At 42.7% G+C, this 19,770-nt stretch overlaps 1 protein-coding gene across 3 annotated transcripts in view; it reads right to left on the reverse strand.

Annotated features, from left to right (window-relative positions):
* Dll (homeotic protein distal-less) overlaps positions 1-19,770 on the reverse strand; it is a 72,218-nt gene that overhangs the window by 47,260 nt on the left and 5,188 nt on the right. For all 3 annotated transcript variants that reach the window (XM_014347840.2, XM_014347838.2, XM_089590358.1), the window contains exon 2: positions 18,386-18,606. In XM_014347840.2, coding sequence (XP_014203326.1) covers positions 18,386-18,606 — 221 coding nt within the window. The remainder of the gene's footprint in view (positions 1-18,385; positions 18,607-19,770) is intronic.

Below are 19,770 nucleotides of genomic sequence, written 5' to 3' on the forward strand. Positions count from 1 at the left end.
CCGCTCTTTTCTTTTCTATATAGTACTTATTTTGTTGGCGCTCTGCTCGCAGTTGCATCGACGGCTACCTATAGATACATAAGTATACCTACCCCAAGCTATATGGATTATTGGTTCGTATAGGTACAAGCGATGGGGGCACAGAACTATTGTGCATCGTGCATCAATCTTACACCTATAAATGTATGATAGCACACCATAGCCCTATACGATGAACAGTTTATATAGTTCCCGTACCGATACACGTGTATATCATATACGTCCACCTGTGTCTAAATGGAAGCGCGGGTCAAAAACCTGAATTTTTTTTGGTTGTGTGTATAAAACCTATATACATGTAGCCGAAACCTTGTATCCAACACGTACAGGCGTAAGATTATACAAATCACGGATTACGAGAAATCCGGAGGCTATATGATAGTCATCATCGTTCCCGCCACCTAATATGTATATACGCTTATATTTATACATTCATTCCCACCGTAACTCATCCAGCACTGTTGAAGCGGCAGCAGCGGCGAATTAATTATTAGCAATATATATATATTTTTTCTACATTTGCCATTACTACCACGTGGAGGATATATAGGAATATCGATTTATTTTACTGGACGTGTATACGCATACATGACAATACTGGATGAAGGAAGATAAAAACGCGCGCCAATGTTGAGAAAGTCGCGGTATGTATAATATGGTATGAGGCTATTGTAGATATACAGGTACGCGTGCGGTACCGCGGAGCGCGGACGAGGCGACGAGTTTTGCAGCACCATCGAGTTGAGTCACTCTCCCCCCCCCCGCTGCATCTATATATAATATATACCTGCCTAATGCACGCATCGCATCCCGAGAGTCCCCGACCATAAGGCGTGGGTTGCGCAACGTACCGGTATACAATATAATAATGTACTGCCTCTCTCTTCCCAGCCTCTGACGATGCAGCCGAGCCGCGTGTTTTTATTCCCTGATGTTCACTTTCAGTATACGATTCATTAACCTTCGGCATATTCGCGTTTGTGTGTGTTTTGCACCGAAATCGCATCGCAACGTCATCCATTATCATGGGTAATCGGCCGCAGACAGGCTTTCCTTTTATACATAATTATCGTGGACCTCATGATTGATTGACTTCGTCAATTGCCGAAATACGTACATGTAATGAATTTGATCATTATATGACGATTATCATTTTAATATATAATGGCATCTCAATACGAGCAGGGAAACACCTACATTTATGTACTCGTCGCAATAAATAATCGGACATTCGTTCTATGGGCGTTGTCGGATGATCTGGGTGTAGGTGCACCCGAGATGAAAATCATCAAAATACTTAAAAAGCGTCACCACTAAATGAAGATAGTTTAATTTATCATCATAATATGTTATTATGATTACTGTATAGTCGACCTCTAGTAGCGCGCTAAAATGTACAGCGGCACTAGTGGTCCCTCTATCTTCCCGTTGTTGGAAATTGGGGCTATACAAGTGCACGGAGCGGTAGCAAGTGTACACAAGGAAGAACTTATTTTTATACACACAAGTACACGCGCTATCCTCACGGCTAAGAAAGGTAATCCGATAGCCTTTTATGCGCGCGTAGGTACGTATCTCTTGGTACTCGTAGCCGCGATTCCTGATTTACAGAGAGCCTCCACTAACTCGTATAAGTATACCCATAGGTGCGTGCTCGGGAGGAAGGATCGACAAAGGGAGAACAACCACATCACCCGATCTGGGTATAGGTACACGTTTATACGTATGCACGGAGGAGGCCTTGAATGGCCCTTTACTTTTCTCTCCTTCTCTTTCATATATATGCATACAACGACTCGCGAAGCGCGGTTTTCGTGAGGCATCGCACCCGATAGAACAAACATTATATACCCTTGTATAGGCCTTACGTTGTTGTAATTTTACGTGTATTATACCTTTACATACGTGCCGTACAAGCACACACACTTGCGGCGAACTTTCACGCGATCTCCAAAAGGTATGTAATTATTTAGCGCTTCATCATTTTCTTACGTAGATCCTGGATTTTTTGTTCAAGTTTAACCGATAACAGCGCAGGCCCCGCCCTCTCCCGTATCTCTCTCGGTGTACATACATCACTGATAAATTTATTTTTAATTTACGTGCTGTCGCTCACTCATTACCTCCCGTACGTTCATATATATTGTATCTTTGCAACGAGAGTTTCGTACTCATCAGCTGTTACCCATAGGTACACGTATATAAAATGCCGATGATTAATTTTCGGTGGTCTAATCACGCGTTAATCTCGCCCCGGGGTGATTTTTACCGCGAAATGTTACCCGCGACGTGGTTGCATCGAGCGCCCAGTTGGAGCAAAATAAAATTTTCGAGGCAAATAAAATTAACTCGGCACAGGTTGGCCGCGGAGTAGGACTTACAGTGCGTATATATGTAATACACGGCAGAGATGATGAGAGCGGGCACAGAGGTAGAACCACATTATATACATATATATGTGCCAATATATACACACGATATATAAGAAGGCAAAGGGCCCGAGAGAACTCGCCGCGGAGAGAGACGACGAGACGGTGGGCGGGGCGGCGCGCGCCTTTTGGGCTCCAAGGCGATCCACTCCGACCTCTACCTCCTCCTCCTCCTCCTCCATCTTTTTCTTCTTCTTAGAGAGATAGCAAGTTTAGTGTATAGGTATAATATACGCTACGGGTCCTCTCTCTCTCCCTCCTCTCCACCTCCCAGCTGTCTCTCTCTCTCCCTTTCTCCGTCTGGCATCACATCTTTTACCAAATAGTAAATGAGAATCGAGCAAGACCCCCGCATACATATATGTACGTGAGTGAACGGATACATATATATATATACGTAAGGATGGAGGCAAGGGAAAATAATATAATCGAGCGAGGGAGAGCGGGACTCTCGGGTCTTTTCGGCATACCTTATTGCTCTAATACCCGATGTACCAAACAGCCAAGTGATTTGGAAAGAAATTCTCGAATCAATGGATACCACCTGTCATTTTCATTCAAATGTATCACTACTCTCTCGGTTTGGCTTATATTACCATTATCATAAATAATAATAATAATAATAATAATAATAATAATAATAATAATATTCGTAGGCTCAAAGTGGCTTCAGTTCACTTTACAGTGCCGTGATAACAGGATGAGTCACAAGAATTGAGTGCAAGTCCGTCTCTTTGCAACTGTATCAGCGACGTCTGATTCAATTAGGTATTTAAGTATTTGAAGGTTCAACGTGATCTGTAAACGCATTAAGAGAGTATGAAAATACAAGCGAGCTGGAAGTCATTCTCCGTTGTTATCATTTACCCACAAAATCAACGAGGAGGATCAAAAATTGCAGACGCCCGTGTAACAAGTAAATAAGTTGTACGTATATTGTATATGTATGTACATATATTTGCACACGGGTCTTACGGGGGGAGACGATTAATCATTTCGCGCGAGTGCCTGCTGGGGGCAAACAGCGGCAAGGGAGGAAAAACGCTCGCGCTACCACTTGACCTCTTCTTCGTCCCTTTTCCCATTTTTTTTTTTTTTTTTTTTTTTTTCATCACATTGCACCGCATAATATAATACGTTGTAAGGCAATTCACTTTAAATCTCTTCGAGCGTGGCTTATCTGCATGTATAACACCACTCGTATATAATACAATTATAAAAATCGTGCATTTTTATCTCTGTCACGCGGGTACTTACTATATATTATACCTGTGCACACACATACATAGCCATCTCGATAAATATCCAATTACCACCCCTTTTCCAACCTACATGTATATAGCGTTGGTATGAAATCACTAGTAGCACGATAAATTTTTTTTTTTTTTTTTTTTTTTTTTTCATCCGAGCCCCTGTCGAAGATCGGAAAAATTAGAAATTTTAATTGCCATCAGCCGCGTTCCAGCCTTCCCGAGCGTGTATACATACGTACGTATTGGGGTGCACACCGCGCGGCTATCCTGTCTTATGCATATACAACAACGGGAGCTGTAGTAGAGGCCAAGGAAGAAGGGGGCATCGCATCACATCGAGTGAGACATCTCGGAAGCATCGATTCCTCCTCTGCAGCTGCGATTGAGTCGTTTTCCCCCTTTGCGCTGCATATACGTGTATGTATACGTATAGGTTGTTGCTATACTGTTTTTCGAGGGACAACGACGACGAGGACGACGCAGTGACGTACGATGTGTCAGGGCTGACAACTGGCGCAAGCGCTGTCTGAATGCGCAATGAGGCCGATCGGCGAAAAAGAAAAACAGCCAGCAGCCACCCCCTTCGTTTGAGGGACGGCCGACATGTGAATTCTTCCTCCCCCCCCCTTCCCATCGCTTCTTTCTTCTTCTCTCGCGAGCGTGAGCCCGAGTATAACAATTGCACGCACCTTGTTCTTGTCCCGGTGAATTTGATTTTCGCAAAAGTGGATTCAATCGGCGGCATCCCGTGTGCGCAAGTGTCCACCCATATTGTACGTATATGTATATATGTAATAGCGCGCGACCGATGCCCCACGGCAGTGCCGTTTGTCTCCTCTTCTTGTTCCCCTGCACCTACTCCTTCGCCCCTTTGGCCGGCGGAATAAAACATCGGTGGATTATTTATTTGCTCTCGGTGGCTCGAAGGGCTCCTGAAATGCCCTTTTTTGGACACTTGGACCGCGGTTCGAAAGCAACAAATTGACGCGTTGGTAAAAAAATAATAACATATCAACACCATCTCGAATGATTTTTCCAACCAGCTGATTTCGCGTTTTTTTCTTTTTTTTTTTTTTTTATATATATATTGTGTTGGTATGGATGTATTTATAAATTCAAGGAGTTTTCTCGACGCGAAATATGCGGCAAGAAGAGGATGAGGATCGGTAATCGCCGCCAAACCGATCCTCTGGCTACTGTATAACTTTTTTTTTTTTTTGCTCCTTCGCTCTCGTCCCCCTCAATTTTTTTTTGTTTGTCAATCGCGCGCTCATTTTTCGAGTCATCCCCAGAGTTGGCGCTCTTCCGGGAGGACGGCGACGCGACCGTCTGAAGATTTTTCCGGGGGCAGCTGCCGCGGCGATAAATTAAATAGATAAATTTATCGATTATCGGGAAGATGAGCTGGAGAGGCCTTGGCGCGAATGATCTCGCAACGCGCGGTGGAACGAGTTTCGTTTGCATGAGTCTCCACGATCCCGTGGGGGCTAGAGGAATTTTGTCTTTTTCAACCGACGAGCGAGGATAATGAACAATTTAATCCAGTTGGCTGGACTGTTGTGGTGTTGATGCACCCCAAACACGTATATAATTAGAGATAGGAGCATCAATATTGGGGAGCAATTGGGAAAATATTGATTTGAATGTGACGGACCTTATTTTTGGGAATACAAATAAAAAGCTCGAGCACGAAAATAGGCTTTTGTTGTTTCGGGCGAGTGCAAACACAATCAATTTTTCGGATAAGCCGGAGAATTCCTTGGGGCAGGGCGAGGAGAGTTGCTCTCGGGCGCTGGTCAGGATGCACGACAGGCGTGTGCATGTATATATAGGCATGAGAAATTCGAAATCAGATGCAGCGAGGGCCAAAAGATGGATGGCACGGAGGTGGAGGAGGAAGGGAAGAAGAGAGAAGCGCATGCAGGGCATACCCCGAGCTGCATGGCAGGCAGGCGAGTCGAGGTGTATAATGTGTATAGGTATATATATATATATGAAAGGGAGGAGGTAAGTAATAAGAAAACGAGAGCCCGGGAACGTCGCTCACACACACACACACACTTCAAACGACCCGCTTGCGCATACGCTCGTTTCCTATATACATGTATACATACCCTTTTGATTCGATTCTCCGCTGGAACAGTTGCACCGGTGCCATCACCGCCTCGGAGAGAGATTCTACTCTGAATTCCTATAATTGTTCATTTTTGCAAATTCCCGTGTTTTTATCGCGAGCCGCTACCCTTTTCCCCCGTGCTTACACCTATATATATATGGGTGAGCGTGTAAATGTATGTATATATATCAGACCACCGGATCGAGAGGGATCGGCAGCAATCTCCCCGTCGTTTTCTCGTCTCTCCTTCTTTCTTTGGCCTGCGCTGTATATAAGTACCTATACGGTGGAAACAGCATCGGCGACGACGACTACTGGGTGACACGTGCCTCTTTCGCGGAATATCGAAAGGGAATCCCGCGGCGAGCTTTAGCCGCAAAAGGCCACGCACGCGCTTTTTGCGGGACATTTTTCGTTAAGGCTACCGCTGCTCTCTCGAATTGCTCGAGATCCTCCATCAACTACTACACGGAGATATATGTACATACACGTGTGTATATATACCTATACCACAGAAATATGTTTTATGGGTCACACGTAGACAGTCCCTTTTTTTTCTTTTTTTTTTTTTTTCAGTTTTTTTATCTTCTTCTTAACTTTACCCATAACGATTATAAATATAATTGCGACAAATTCTTAGAAAATTCAATTAGCCGCACGTTTGTCAATTCGTGGTGAAGGGAAAAAAAAAAAAAAAAATTTGATCCCTCGAACATTCGCATTTCGTAGAAAAACGCCCTTTGTCTTTAAAATTAGTGTTGTACAGTAAGACTCTTTACGCATGGAATTTTCATTGTCATGAAAAAGACGAGAAATCATGTCATGCAAATTTTGGGCTAAATGAGAGAAAAAAAAAGACACGAAGAAATTGTTTATCAAGTGTTGTAAAAAGACATTTTACCCGCGTCTGTATGCATTATAATATGCTACATAGCCCCGGTGCCATCATTAGCTATACGCCCTCGTGGGTGCGCGGCTTTTCCAAAAGTCCGTGCATATGTATATGCATACCTTCCTCTTTTTTTTTTTTTTTTTTTTTTTTTCTTCTGTAGATAACCAGTGCAGGAGATTACGAAAACGCTACTAGGACTTATGAATAAATGCATGTGGGTGTATACTACACCTCCATACATGCATATAATATGTAACATCGGGCGAAAGAGGCTCATCTCTATTTCTCTTCCACCCCCGAAGGGGTTTCCAAAGAGAGAAGACGACGACGCCGGAACACACGGCAGGTTTATGTGTATATATAAGTATCCATATATATATATATATACGTGATGTCTCGGAGGCAAGAGCAGCGGCACACTGCACCGCCTCGCAGGTCCCGGATTTACCGGCGAAATGTTGAATTTATTAGATCGCGATACGAGTGTGGGCGTAACACCTCCTCACCCTCGGCCAAGCTCGCCCTCTTACCGTTACGTACATGTTATACGTACCCCGTACGTGGCCTATATGTGTGTTACACGTACAAATGTATATATATATATATATATACGCATATGTATATGTGTGTGTGCGCCAGCGAGAGCGCCTCCATCACTTCACTTGGTTCCTTTGCGTTTTTGTTCCCTTCCTTCCCTCCCTGCGCATCTATATACATATATACACAAGATAGCCCGCAGTGGTCAGACTATTGTATACGTGTATAATACACTTGACTCTCTTTCGTGCTTCTTCGATGTAAAATACTCGTATGTTGGTTCTCTCGGTAAACTCGCGTCTATTCTTAATCCTCCCGTTGTTTCCTCGACCCTATTTATGCCCTTTCACGAACAGGTCCTCCATCACCACGTTTGAACGATCATGTACGTACATTTGCTTGCAATATTTGTCGTACCAGAAAATCATCAACTTCCCCGTACTTTGGTGTCTTTCTCGCAGCTAGAGATCGTGACTCAAGGAGGAAAAAAAAAAAAACAACCGAGAAAATCCGTGTGTAACTTTACGTCGCCGTCTCGCCAAGTTATTCTCCGTACCTAGTTTATTCACTCAAGAAGCCGATGGCTGCGGTCCGTCACATGCACCGACACGTAAATCATTTCTCTTTGCAACCGCACGAATCGGCAACTTTGGAGGATGAAATGCAACACCTCCGGGACGATTCGATAGATTTTTCCTCTTTCCCAATAATAAGCCTCTCGCCACTTTTGCACCGAAAAGCACACCATACTCACGACGTGCAGCTTATTAATCCGCGCTCGATTTCTCCCGCACGCGCGCGCGAGGAAAACGCCGGCCGATCGAAGTAATCACACACGCCCGTGGGGCACACGCGAGTACACGACGTGTACACCCATGCCCCTTTCGCGCTCGTGGGAATGGCGAGTTGCGATTCCGCGGAGCACAAAAATCACGGGTTTTCGCGCAAACGCGCTCCACAGCAGCCCTCCTTCGCCTCTTCCAGGTACTCGTTAGCACCACGGGCCGTAATGCTCGCGAGGGGAACAAAAAAATATCGGCACTTGGGTGCGTAAGTAAATAGGTATATATGTGCTCCGTAAGGAGCGGGAGCTAAATGATTGGTTGCATACCCCTGAGGTTATTATATATATATATCTCTCTGCTCTCCCACTACTCTGTAATAATTTGTATCGCTACCCTCCATCGCATTATCACGCGTCTGCCGGGTATTTTTAAATTTACAACAAATACGTATATAGGCTGAGACAAGGCTCGCTCGATTTTACATCTCATGGTCACTTGATTGCATCTCGACAGTAAAATTAAGACATCACTCCCCCCCTTCCATGTATGTATATTTATGTGTTTGCGATATATAGGTGCATGTTTTTAAATACAATCATCTCTGCCGCCATCTCGTTATCCCCTTCGATAAGTATATACACGAGATTGTATACATGGTGTAGTGTTTACGAGCGCATCACGATTCAGAAGGGAGAAATTGTTTAGTCACGAGTACTACTTACCCAGTAGCGGCGATTCTACTTGTGTATAAGCAACGAAAATCCGATCCACGCCTCGGACGGTAGCAACGGCAAAAAAAAAAAAAAATCACCCCCGAGTCGATCGAGCCGTGCGATTGCGCCAACAAATCGATCGCCATCCTAGCATCTCCTCTTCCGCTCTCGCGTCGTATGTATTATCCTATATCTCCGTACAGTGTTTTATACCCCGCGTACCCCTTTATTGGCTCGTTACAATTCGTTTCTCGGCTCGACTCAACGTATACATGGTAGGCACACCGCCCTCTTTTAGACCAACGCAAGAGCCACTTGGGCGTTATTTACAGCTTCTTGGCGTGGAGATACATGTAATATTATATATATATATATATGCGCGATCGAGGCCCGCGAAGAGGGGGAGGAGAACGGGTCGAAGGTACACAGAGTTGTTGCTGCAATGCTTCACTGGTGCGTACGTGTATATATACATAAATATCCTACGTGCACTCGAAAGGTGGGCAAGCAAAGAAGAGGGAAGCGCAGGATGATTTATATCCGTTGCTACCTGTACTCGAGCCACCACCGCCGCCACTGCTGCTGGATAATACCAATCATTATCGTCGCTTAATAACAGGTATTACTGCCAACATTGAAATAATGTGCACCCCCCCCCCAAGATAACCCTCCGCGATCTCCTTTCCTCTCTCTGGCCCGTCCCGCGGCTACGTGTATACCTGTATGTTTGCGCGTCTTTTGTTTTTCCGCTATACATCCCTCTCGTGATCCTGGCGAGATATTCCAAATTTCCGATACGTAACTACTGGGGGTGCTTTTTTTTACGATACCTCATCGTCGATTAACGACTCGTTGGCGCGCCAATATAAAACTATATAGAAGAACAAAGTGGGGAGTAACGAAAACCACGGGGTGCCTCTGTACCGCCGTACAATTGCATTTATTTATAGTTGACGCGAGTTAAAAATAAAAAAGAAGAAGTTTACGTCGAGGGAAGACTCCGTGTGACGAGAAAATAGTATGCTCGCTTATCAGCGGGACAAAGTTTTTACAACGGAGAGGTATCACCAGGCATACCGAGCCCAAGAAAATATATATATATGAAGCATCAAAAAGTTACCTATACATAAGTACTTAAATGAGCGAGCGGTAAGTTTGACGTGACTCTCGAAACTATAGGCGTCAACCAGCTAGTAGTAATAATGATAACAGCAATAAATGAGCATCGAGAGTACATCAGGTGATGCAGTATATACGTGCGCGGTGAAAGTCTCTCTTGTGTATGTAGGTATATACATACATGTATATTTATTATTATTCAGCAAAACTCGCACGAGTGCAACAGAGGCAAAGCGAGGGAAGTTAAGTTTTAATACAGAGTGGTATATTTATGGTCTTGCCCTGTGTGCCGTGGATATAGCCCGACACGAAGCCCGACTCCGTCCCCCGAGATCGCGTGCCATCGCGCAAAACTTTTCCATTTGTTCGGGTCGCGCTTGTTGCCGGCGATACACAGCCGACCGGTACGTATAAAATAATAAAGCCACGCACACCCACATGTTATACGTACATAGATGGACGTGTAGTCGTTGTATATATATATTTTTGTACACGTCGTGCGCTTATATATTATACTCGATAGGTATATATAATGTTGTATACGTACAGCACCGAGTCTTTTTCCCTATGTACATGTAAGTAGCTTCACTTAGCCGCTAAGTATGCGACGTTATGTAGGTAACCGAGTGCTACCGCTATTATTATTTCGTTTCTTTTTTTTTTTTTTTTTTTTTTTTTTTTTTCAACTCCAATCGGACACTTGACTTACATTTATCACAACTTTTTTTGCTACTATTTCGTCTTATCCGACAACCCAACTGCAAGTTGAAAAAACAAAAAAAAAATCTAAATAAACTTTTATTTGTACGTGAAATATTGATTTAGCGTAAACGTGTAGATCAAACTCAAATGAAATTGATGGTATCGATATAGTGAAACACTTCCGAGGTATACAACTTGGAACAAAATTATCCATACGACTTATGGAAACCACTATAATCAGTGTCCAAGTGGCATTCGCGTGGGGTAAGATAGGTATATATATGACAAAGTCGATAGTGGGGGACGGGGGATGCAGACGCATCGGTAGATAACTCCCAAAGGGTCAATAATAAGTATAGTTGGTTGTGTAGTCTGGCATTACCAAAGAATCGGTAATCAGACGCCGGTGCTGTCCCTATGTGGTGTATATATACAGGGCATATTATAATATATGCATGTGTAACCGCAGTAGTGACATTCAAGGGGGGACGGTAAGATCTCGATGGCTAATTTGGCTGATTCTAAAGGCTATAACGGGGGAGGGAGCGTCGTGCCTGCAATTTTAACGAAATCTTTGAAAGTAAGTACAAAATAACAAACAGCTATAAACATGAAATCCATGAAGGAAGAAAGGTTGTTGTTTTTTTTTTTTTCCGTCGTCGATGTAGTAACTGGCGTATACCAATATACTAACAATATCATTTTTCAAACGCAAAGTTTTGATTAAAATTTCATGACCCGCGCACCAAAAAGTTAACATAAATTGTTTATACGTACATGATATTTCCATCGAGCAGCCGCGTCAGTTTTCGCAAGGGCACCTACACCATCGCGTACATATATATATATATAGACACGCTATCTTGACAACAAACTCATGCATGTGATATGTATTATGCATGTGTGGCTCGTCGGTGACCGATGAGATACCCGCGACCCGATAAGGGAATCGCGCATAGATACAGACAAGTACGCGTATATACACGAATACGTGATGGTGTATATATAATATACATACCTGCCGGTCGCGCCTCAATACCGGCCTCGCGTGGAAAAATTAACTGCAGCGGCTTATTCGCTCTCGCCTCCTTTTCTCCTTTGTGTCGCGCTTTTCCTTTTCAATACATACACCCGGCACAGCGGCCCACGCACTATTACTACCCAGCCTCGCTGGAGAAATTGCCCTTTCCTGTCCATATAGAAAGTGACCAACAACGGGCCGGAGCTTTTTTTTTGTTGTTGTTGGTATTGCGGGTCACCACGGAAGGTTAACAAATTAAAAAAAAAAATATGTATCGCCTTGACCTATATTGATGGTAGCTTTAGGACAGGTAGCGGCCCGAGAGGATCGATGGCAATCAGCCGTGGACACGTTAGCGGGTAAACATACACGTAAACGGAGCTCTGAAATTGTTTCATCAGTATGTATTGGGAAAGAAGTGCAGTGTTTCTCTTTTTTATCATTCCAAAGTTTTGACGCCAAACAAATGACACGTATACGAGTGGCATCGGCATACACAATACGACGGAGGCATGTCTATACAGAATATTTATATGCTGCACTTGGACAAATATCGAAACGGAAGTTGTGATTTTATTTTGAGCTGCAACGAAACCATCAGACTTTTTGGTGAATAATGAAAATTCGTCCTTGACATTTTACGAAAAGGCATCGAGTATAGCATTCGTGTTGGTGATGATATATGTGGTGTCTTGGTGCACCTGCTCTTTTAAACCAAACCAATAAAGCTCAGTTGATTCAAAGTGAATCATATCAGAGAGATAGCGAAGATCTTGACTCAACTGCGTTTATTCATCGGTAACCTAATCACCTGTAAAAACAGCTATAGTTACATTAGATACTGCAGTTATTTCGCGTTAATATATATATATATATATATATATATATATATATATATATATATATATATATATATATATATATATATATATCACTAACTGACGAATTCGATTAATTTTTTTTCCAATGTAGCCTCAAAGAGTATACGGAGCATACTGTTGCACTATACGCTTGTCCAGCTTGGAAGCAAAAAGGGGGTCTTCGAATACACTGAGAGGGAGAGAGAGGAAAAGAGAGAACTGTAAGCCTATAGGAGGAGGAGGTAACCACACCGGTGCACTTGCGAGGGAGGAAAAACTCGGAAGCGAGGGTCGATTTAAAGTCGCGCGCCGGGGGGGACGACGACACTTTCGAGAATACAACTGTACTTGGATGCGCCGTCGATGGTAAAGTTGCTGCTACCCTCGGGAGCTCCTATGTTTCAAATGACGCTTGATGGTGAATTTTTAACCGACTCGCGGTAAAATATATATATATACCCACCGTTGTGGTTTTTGCGGGCGCAGGCGAATTTGCATGTAATTAATTGCCGTGCGTGCGTCCTTTGTCCGCTCGCTATTCTCGAAAAGTTGGGACACCATTGTCAATGCTGGCGGTTTGATAAAATTAAAACAAACCGCGCTCTCAACGCCGCTACACACCACCGAGGCGTCGAGGCTGACGGAAAGAAAAAATGTCCCGAAGGCTGATCAGCTCGTCAAAAAGCCAGATAAAAACTTTCACCGATAAGATCATGGGCCTTTTCGAAAGTCCGCGCGCGACGACTCTGTGTATTGTTCCTCCTTCCGTTGCTTGCCGCTGACCCAGTGGGCGATTATTAAACGGCGAGAGAGAGCGCCGGCGGTGAAGGGCCCGATGGTGCGAGTATACAATATAAGTATACGGGCGCACATACTTGCACGCACAAAATACGGTGTGTTGGTGTCTGATCGTGTTTTAGATAACCGAGCTCGCTACCAGAGCCTATATATACGCCTGCGTGGTGCATTATATACATGGCTTTTCCCCGTGAAGACGACGCTCGGGAAAATTTTCTCGCGCTTTGCCCTCGAGTGTTGTTGTCGCTCCGCGAGTTAGGTATTATATACTTGCACGCGTCGTAAGTAGGTGCAAGAACAAACCGCGTATAGGGTAAGCTTTGCGTAATGATAAAAGCGTGTGTACTTTTTGGATTGTGTATGGGAGCCGGTGATGGTATAATGCATTCCCTTGGGTTTTCTAGATCTCATGCATTTTCATTTTTAATGCTCATCTCTGTTACGTCATACAAGAGTAGCAGTAACTTCAATATTCATTTGGTATAACTGATGAGGCTGGACTCTCTGGTATATAGGTGTTCACAGAGGAAAGCATCAATCTTTGCTTCATTACGTGTATAATTTACGGAAATTAACTATTTTCAATCAACTCTGGAAAATCCGGCAACTCCGCGCTGTGTTGCCTTTGAGAGCATTCCCCTTTGTGAGAAATGACGAAATTTTTGAATGAAATTATTCATTGAAAATTAATAAACTGACGGAAAAAAGAATCTACGCGAAACTAATGAAACATATTGCGCAAGTGTAATAGAAATACTCAATCTTCAACTGAGAAGCTTTTGTGTTGTAACCATGTTATAGATGTTATGTGTTAAAAAAAAGTATAATGCAATTAAATGATTACTTTACACTAATCGCGTTATCGTGTCGAAATAAAATTAGGTCTAGGAGAGTATGGTACAAAGAAAATGTAGGGTAACGCGTGACTTCAAGCTTATAGGATGTATAAGCATATAGATATGTACGCCCATTATCACTTTGAACTCTTGTCCGGACCAATGGGAAAAAGAAGTGTTATCTCTGCGCATATGGTCGCTCAAGGTAAGTACATACGATTTGGAACTCGTGTTCTGAGATGGCGGAGGACAAGATCGGGAAAAGGAAAAAAAGTATTAAGATGCCATAGGCTGTACGTCTTGGATATTTACGCATGGCGTGTATAAAATAATATAATATAATTATAATATGGTATATGCCTATATGTGCTCGATAAAGGAGTGCCTCCTCTACAAGGTACAGAGTAGTAAGAAAAGGAAAGGTGCAGCACACATTGTACACACTCGCTCACGCAATGGGACAACACAATACGCTGTGATAGGTATATCGCGTTGGAGTGACCATACGTGTGAACTGTTAAGTACATGGGAAAATTTACGAGGGCGAGGCTAGCCTTGAGGACGGGGCACCCTTCGCCTCCTGTCACAATTCAACCTCTTTTTCTCGTACGTGTAACTCTACTGAAAAAACTTTTTTTGTTTCTTTTCAAATGCATCAGATCTTATCTGTTTCGACTGTACCTTCGAGCTAGTTTCAAGATATGAAATAATATGACAGTAGACTACACGATAATGAAAGTTAATTAATACGCATGTGGAAATTCGAAAATATATACAAGCCAAGCAAGTGACTATATGTATAATTAAAATATTTTGCTTAGTCACGACTATATGATGTAGAGCAAATAATTTAATATTAAAGCATTTGTAATATACCAGTCTATACTGAAAAGTTTTTTATTTCATACTTTTTTTTGAGTAATGTCAAATTATAAATTACATTCTGCATAAAACGATTTATGTAACAACATGCCTATTTTTGCGAAATTAAAACCTCAACATTTGAGTTTTTTTCAATTGAGTTATGGTCCCACTATTTCAGTTACAATGTAGCTCAGAATGAAGTTAGAATTTTTTCTTGTAAAGAAGTCAAAGCATAAATTTTTTTACCATAAGAAAATTTCTTGGCTAGATTTAAGGACGTTCGGTAGAGATAATGGGGGAACCACTTGCGGGGCAAGGGGGAAGTAGCGATGAGTGAAGACTTGGCATCGCCGCACGGGTCTCCAATGTGTGAGTGTTCATGTACACACATATATACACATCAGGTGGTGTGCACTCTGCACTGTCTGCTGCGTCGGTTACGGCAGCGTATGTATATATTTGTAATGTATTTGTGCTAAAGATGTAAGTATTTGATTTTTATTCGTTATAACTTTGTGTACATATAGTTAATAACATTATCTGTGACATTGGAGACCTTCATCACGCCCATTTTTTTTTAAACTGAGTTTTTATAGGTTTCCCCATAAGCGACCGTGTTAAAATGATTTTAACAACAATTAGAATGTCTGGTTAAAATTTCAAAAAGATTCATCCGAACGTCCTTAAATTCGCAGATTGTTTAGGTCAGCTAGTGAATGAATAAAAACTTGGTTTTTTATTTGATGGTTCGTGTGATTGCTTTTTTGATTTAAAGACAAATCGACAAAAAGAATTTTTTTAACATTTCAGCTTAAATGAGAGCTTAGAATTTCCACCAAATATGATTTTTTTTTTCTTCCTGGATGGTGAATATGGTAAAAATATAACTCGATTTTATTGTTTTTTCTTATTTCCTTCATCTAGACTTTCACACGGATACTTTTCCAATTTTCAAGATAATCATTTATTGCTAAAAATGTAATGAATGACAAATGCAAGAAAGTTATTTTTTAATAACTTTTCTAACACGGTGCTTAATACAATTGTTTAAAGCAAAAATAATCCACTTTGTTAAGGAAAAAAAAATACGCGAGGAAACGTACGTCATCGAGTCTATAACTGTTTAAATATTGGATAAAAGAAGCGTTAGCAAAGCAAGTCCTACTGCACTTTATGTACTGAAAGTTTATTCGCCTCGTAAAAATATTTAAACTCAACTATACCAAGTGCTTGTCCGTACGAAATCCTAATTGTTAAAATCCTTAGTCATGCCTGTAGATATTTTCGAGGTTATCAAACGCCTGCCAGACTTAATGCACACTGTAGGGCAGTGGATGATCCTTTTTTCTCCCTCACACGCTCGTGCACTTATTTCTTTTCTGTCGGGGTTATTCGAACTAAACAATCCGGTCCAGAGTAACACGTGGGGGGCAGTCCCTATCGAACGGTCATAGCCACTAACGTAATGCTCGGCACTAAATTTTCGAGCGCCACGTTCATTAAAACTTTGCGCGTGCCCCCCTCCTCCATCGTTACTCCGATTGTTGCAAGCGCGGCTTTTCTCGTTTTTCTAGACCCCCCTCTCCCCGTTTATCATTTTTTGAGAAAAACGAATGATGGATATACTCGTGCATTTTTTTTTCCACCTGTTTTTTGTGTACTGTTTCTTCGGACTGCTGATTAATTGCGAGTATTATGGCAAGGTATATGTCAGAATATGCGAGTTGCGTTTGAAGCATGAAAAAGTGTTGAGAGATCGCCGATAAGGTACAAGTATAAATTATACATACTCAACTCCTCCGACGTTACTAATTTGGACTTGTAGTTATTTACATCGGAGTCGCGAGCTTTTTTTTTTTTTACTCCAACCTATATAATACGTACACTCGCGGCGTGTACACCTACAATGGAAAAAAATTCTCTTTTCAATCGTACCGTGACGGCGCTTAACATTAATTTACATCCCTCGACTGTTGAAGCTATACAACTTGTGTGCCTCCCCGCCCGTAAATCACAATGTAATGTATTAGCGTTTTTTTCATGCACACGTCTACGCGTCTATGTGGTAGGTTACGTTGTAAGAAATTGAAAACTAAAATGTAATCGTTAAGTGTTACTCGAAACGACGCAATCTCAAAAAGCAAACAAATGACAACAACTGGTGTTGGACGAAAATTTTCCCAGCGCCACGCAACTATACTTGTTACTCGGCAATTAAGAAATTTGTCCAATTGATGATATAGTCACGCCATCCTTGGCTATACAGTGACGAGCGCGTAAATAAACAATTTCCGTCAAACGTGGATCCCTCGGGCTCGCGGGTGCACGTGATCGCACAAAAGAGCCGGCATTCCTCGGAAAATCAAACCAAGCGTCCACCACTGGTGCGTATGTATGTGTACTGCCACTGCGTCCCAAAAGAGGAAGCGCCAGCTCAAGAAAGGGGGCTGATGATAAAAGAAGAATTTCTGACAATTTGCACGAATTTCCGGCTCCTCGAGTGTCTCCCTCGAGCAACCGACCACGATGACCTGCACGGATGAGGAGAAGAAAGAGGAGTACAACTAACATGTGTAATATACGTCGTGCGCGACAAGTCCCTCAAATTAGCGGCCGGCGCGATAATTGCCGGGCGACTTTTCTCCCATAAATTGCGAACCGGAAACCGTCCGAGGGATACGACCGCGCCACCACCGCCGTTCTTGGACTGAAACTCGAGAGAGACAAAAGGATGATCTATGAATTTATGAGCGTCTCGTTAGTGCATGTACGCCGTGTGTATACCTACGCGACACGTACCTCCCTTCGATGTCCGAGGCGTGGCGAATCGCCGGACTCTGATTTAGACGCTGGACACTCGCCCCCGACGCGGAGACGCGACACTCGATCTGGTACGGCAGACCACCACCACCCCCCCACGTGTACGGGACTTGTTTGCAACGCGATACCCTTATTACGGGCTTTTGCTGTAGGCTATTTTTTTCTAGTACTAAACTTTTTTTTAATCTCATTTATGGGTACACTTTTTGTTGAATTGTTTTATTTTTTTCACCATCAATTAATTGTACTTACATTAAAGTCAATAACAATACACCTCCATAGATATTAACTCTGAAATTGTGAGTGTGCCTCCTAAGGCATTGTACAAAGCCTATAGGCTATCATGGACCTCGAGGGATCATCCCTAGCCTTAATAAAAAATTATTGTACTCTCACAGGACAACGGGTTCGAGATAGCCGAGGACGATTGTTGCGGGTGTAAAGTCTGTGCATTTTTAATTGGAAGAGTTGTCGAAAACTATAGCCTCGGGTAATTAACTCGAAAACTCTCGCAGTGCAAAGAAAACTCGTATGAAAATCGTGTATAAATATATCAATAGAGGGGATAAGAAGGCAAATAACAAAATGTTTCGGTGCTTACCTGCGTCTGCGTAAGTCCGAGGCTCGCTGCAAGCTCGGCTCTCTCGGGCAGGGCGAGGTACTGCGTCCTTTGGAACCGCCTGTTGAGCTGCTGCAACTGCAAACTGCTGTAAATCGTCCTCGGTTTTCGCATCTTTTTGCCCTTGCCGTTCCTCAACGATCCGCCACCTCCGCCGCCGAGGTCGTCGACTATGCCGCTCTTGTTGTCCAGGGGCGAAAGATCTGTCCCGCGAAACAACAGAATAATCAATCACAGCATTCCAAACCAATTTCAATTTAATTTTTTTTCCCCTTTCTTTTTTCGTACAGTCATTTCAAGTAAAAACGGGATACAACGGGTATAACTATACAAGTGTGACGTACGTATTATAGGTATATATGCATCTAGATAAAAGTAAACCGCGGCTTGGCACGAGCGCACGGGACAACCGATACGCGTATACAATTAATCGCTCAATTTACATCCGCAGCTCTACTACGTGGCATACTATTTACAATATAGCTATGAGCAGCGGTGCATCAAACTTGGTTAATTGACGACGATGCTCTCGACGAAACGCCGCTCGATACTTAATTCCCAACTCGGTTGCTTTTCACCCCAACGCCCGTGCAAGTATAAAGTACGACGCCAACTCTCACGCGGGTGCTTATGCATGAGCAGACAATTAAAGAGCTAAGCGCCGGCAGTATACGGTGCGAGCGAATCAATCATCGCGGCTAATGACCGGCCGATTCGCGGTTACCGCGACCTAGCGCTGTTTCTTGATGTGTTTCGCCGTAATAATCGCACCACTTTTACGCAAATGCGTATAGGTAGGTATGTACCTCATCTGCCACTATACATATATATTATATCTTTATCGGCTGCTCTGAGATATTGATTGAGATATAATTTTTGAGATTTTTGTTTCTTCGATTTTGTGGTGCCAAATACAACATTGTATACTTGATACGTGATATTCTGAAAGATATACTAAAAACAGGTATTTTATCAAAATATGTTGTAACTTTTCAACGAACTCAATACTGCAAAAATAAATTTTTATCGGAGCCACTCAAACCTTCTATATTTTGTACCACCGAAAACTCGTTCCAACCACCTCCGTGGGTTAAAATAAGAGCAAACAGTGTAATTATTCCAAAGTTACCCGAAGCACTTATCGGCAAATCAGGTCCTCCGTTTGACTGCTGTCAGCAGTTGCAGACACGTGAATTAAAAATTTAATCATTGTCTGGGATCACTATATACCAATCGGCTGATGTAATACAAACAAAAAACAAGGCGTCACGAGTAAGACAGTAGCCGCAACAGTACCCATAATGGGGGGAAAAAAACGCGCGACAAACGATTCCCGATAATCTTTCCATTAATCAGCTGCACCGACG

The sequence above is a fragment of the Copidosoma floridanum genome, unplaced genomic scaffold, assembly GCF_036245765.1.
Source record: "Copidosoma floridanum isolate Cflo_tuat_1 unplaced genomic scaffold, Cflo_Japanese_pri ptg000012l, whole genome shotgun sequence".
Classification (NCBI taxonomy): Eukaryota; Metazoa; Arthropoda; class Insecta; order Hymenoptera; family Encyrtidae; genus Copidosoma; species Copidosoma floridanum.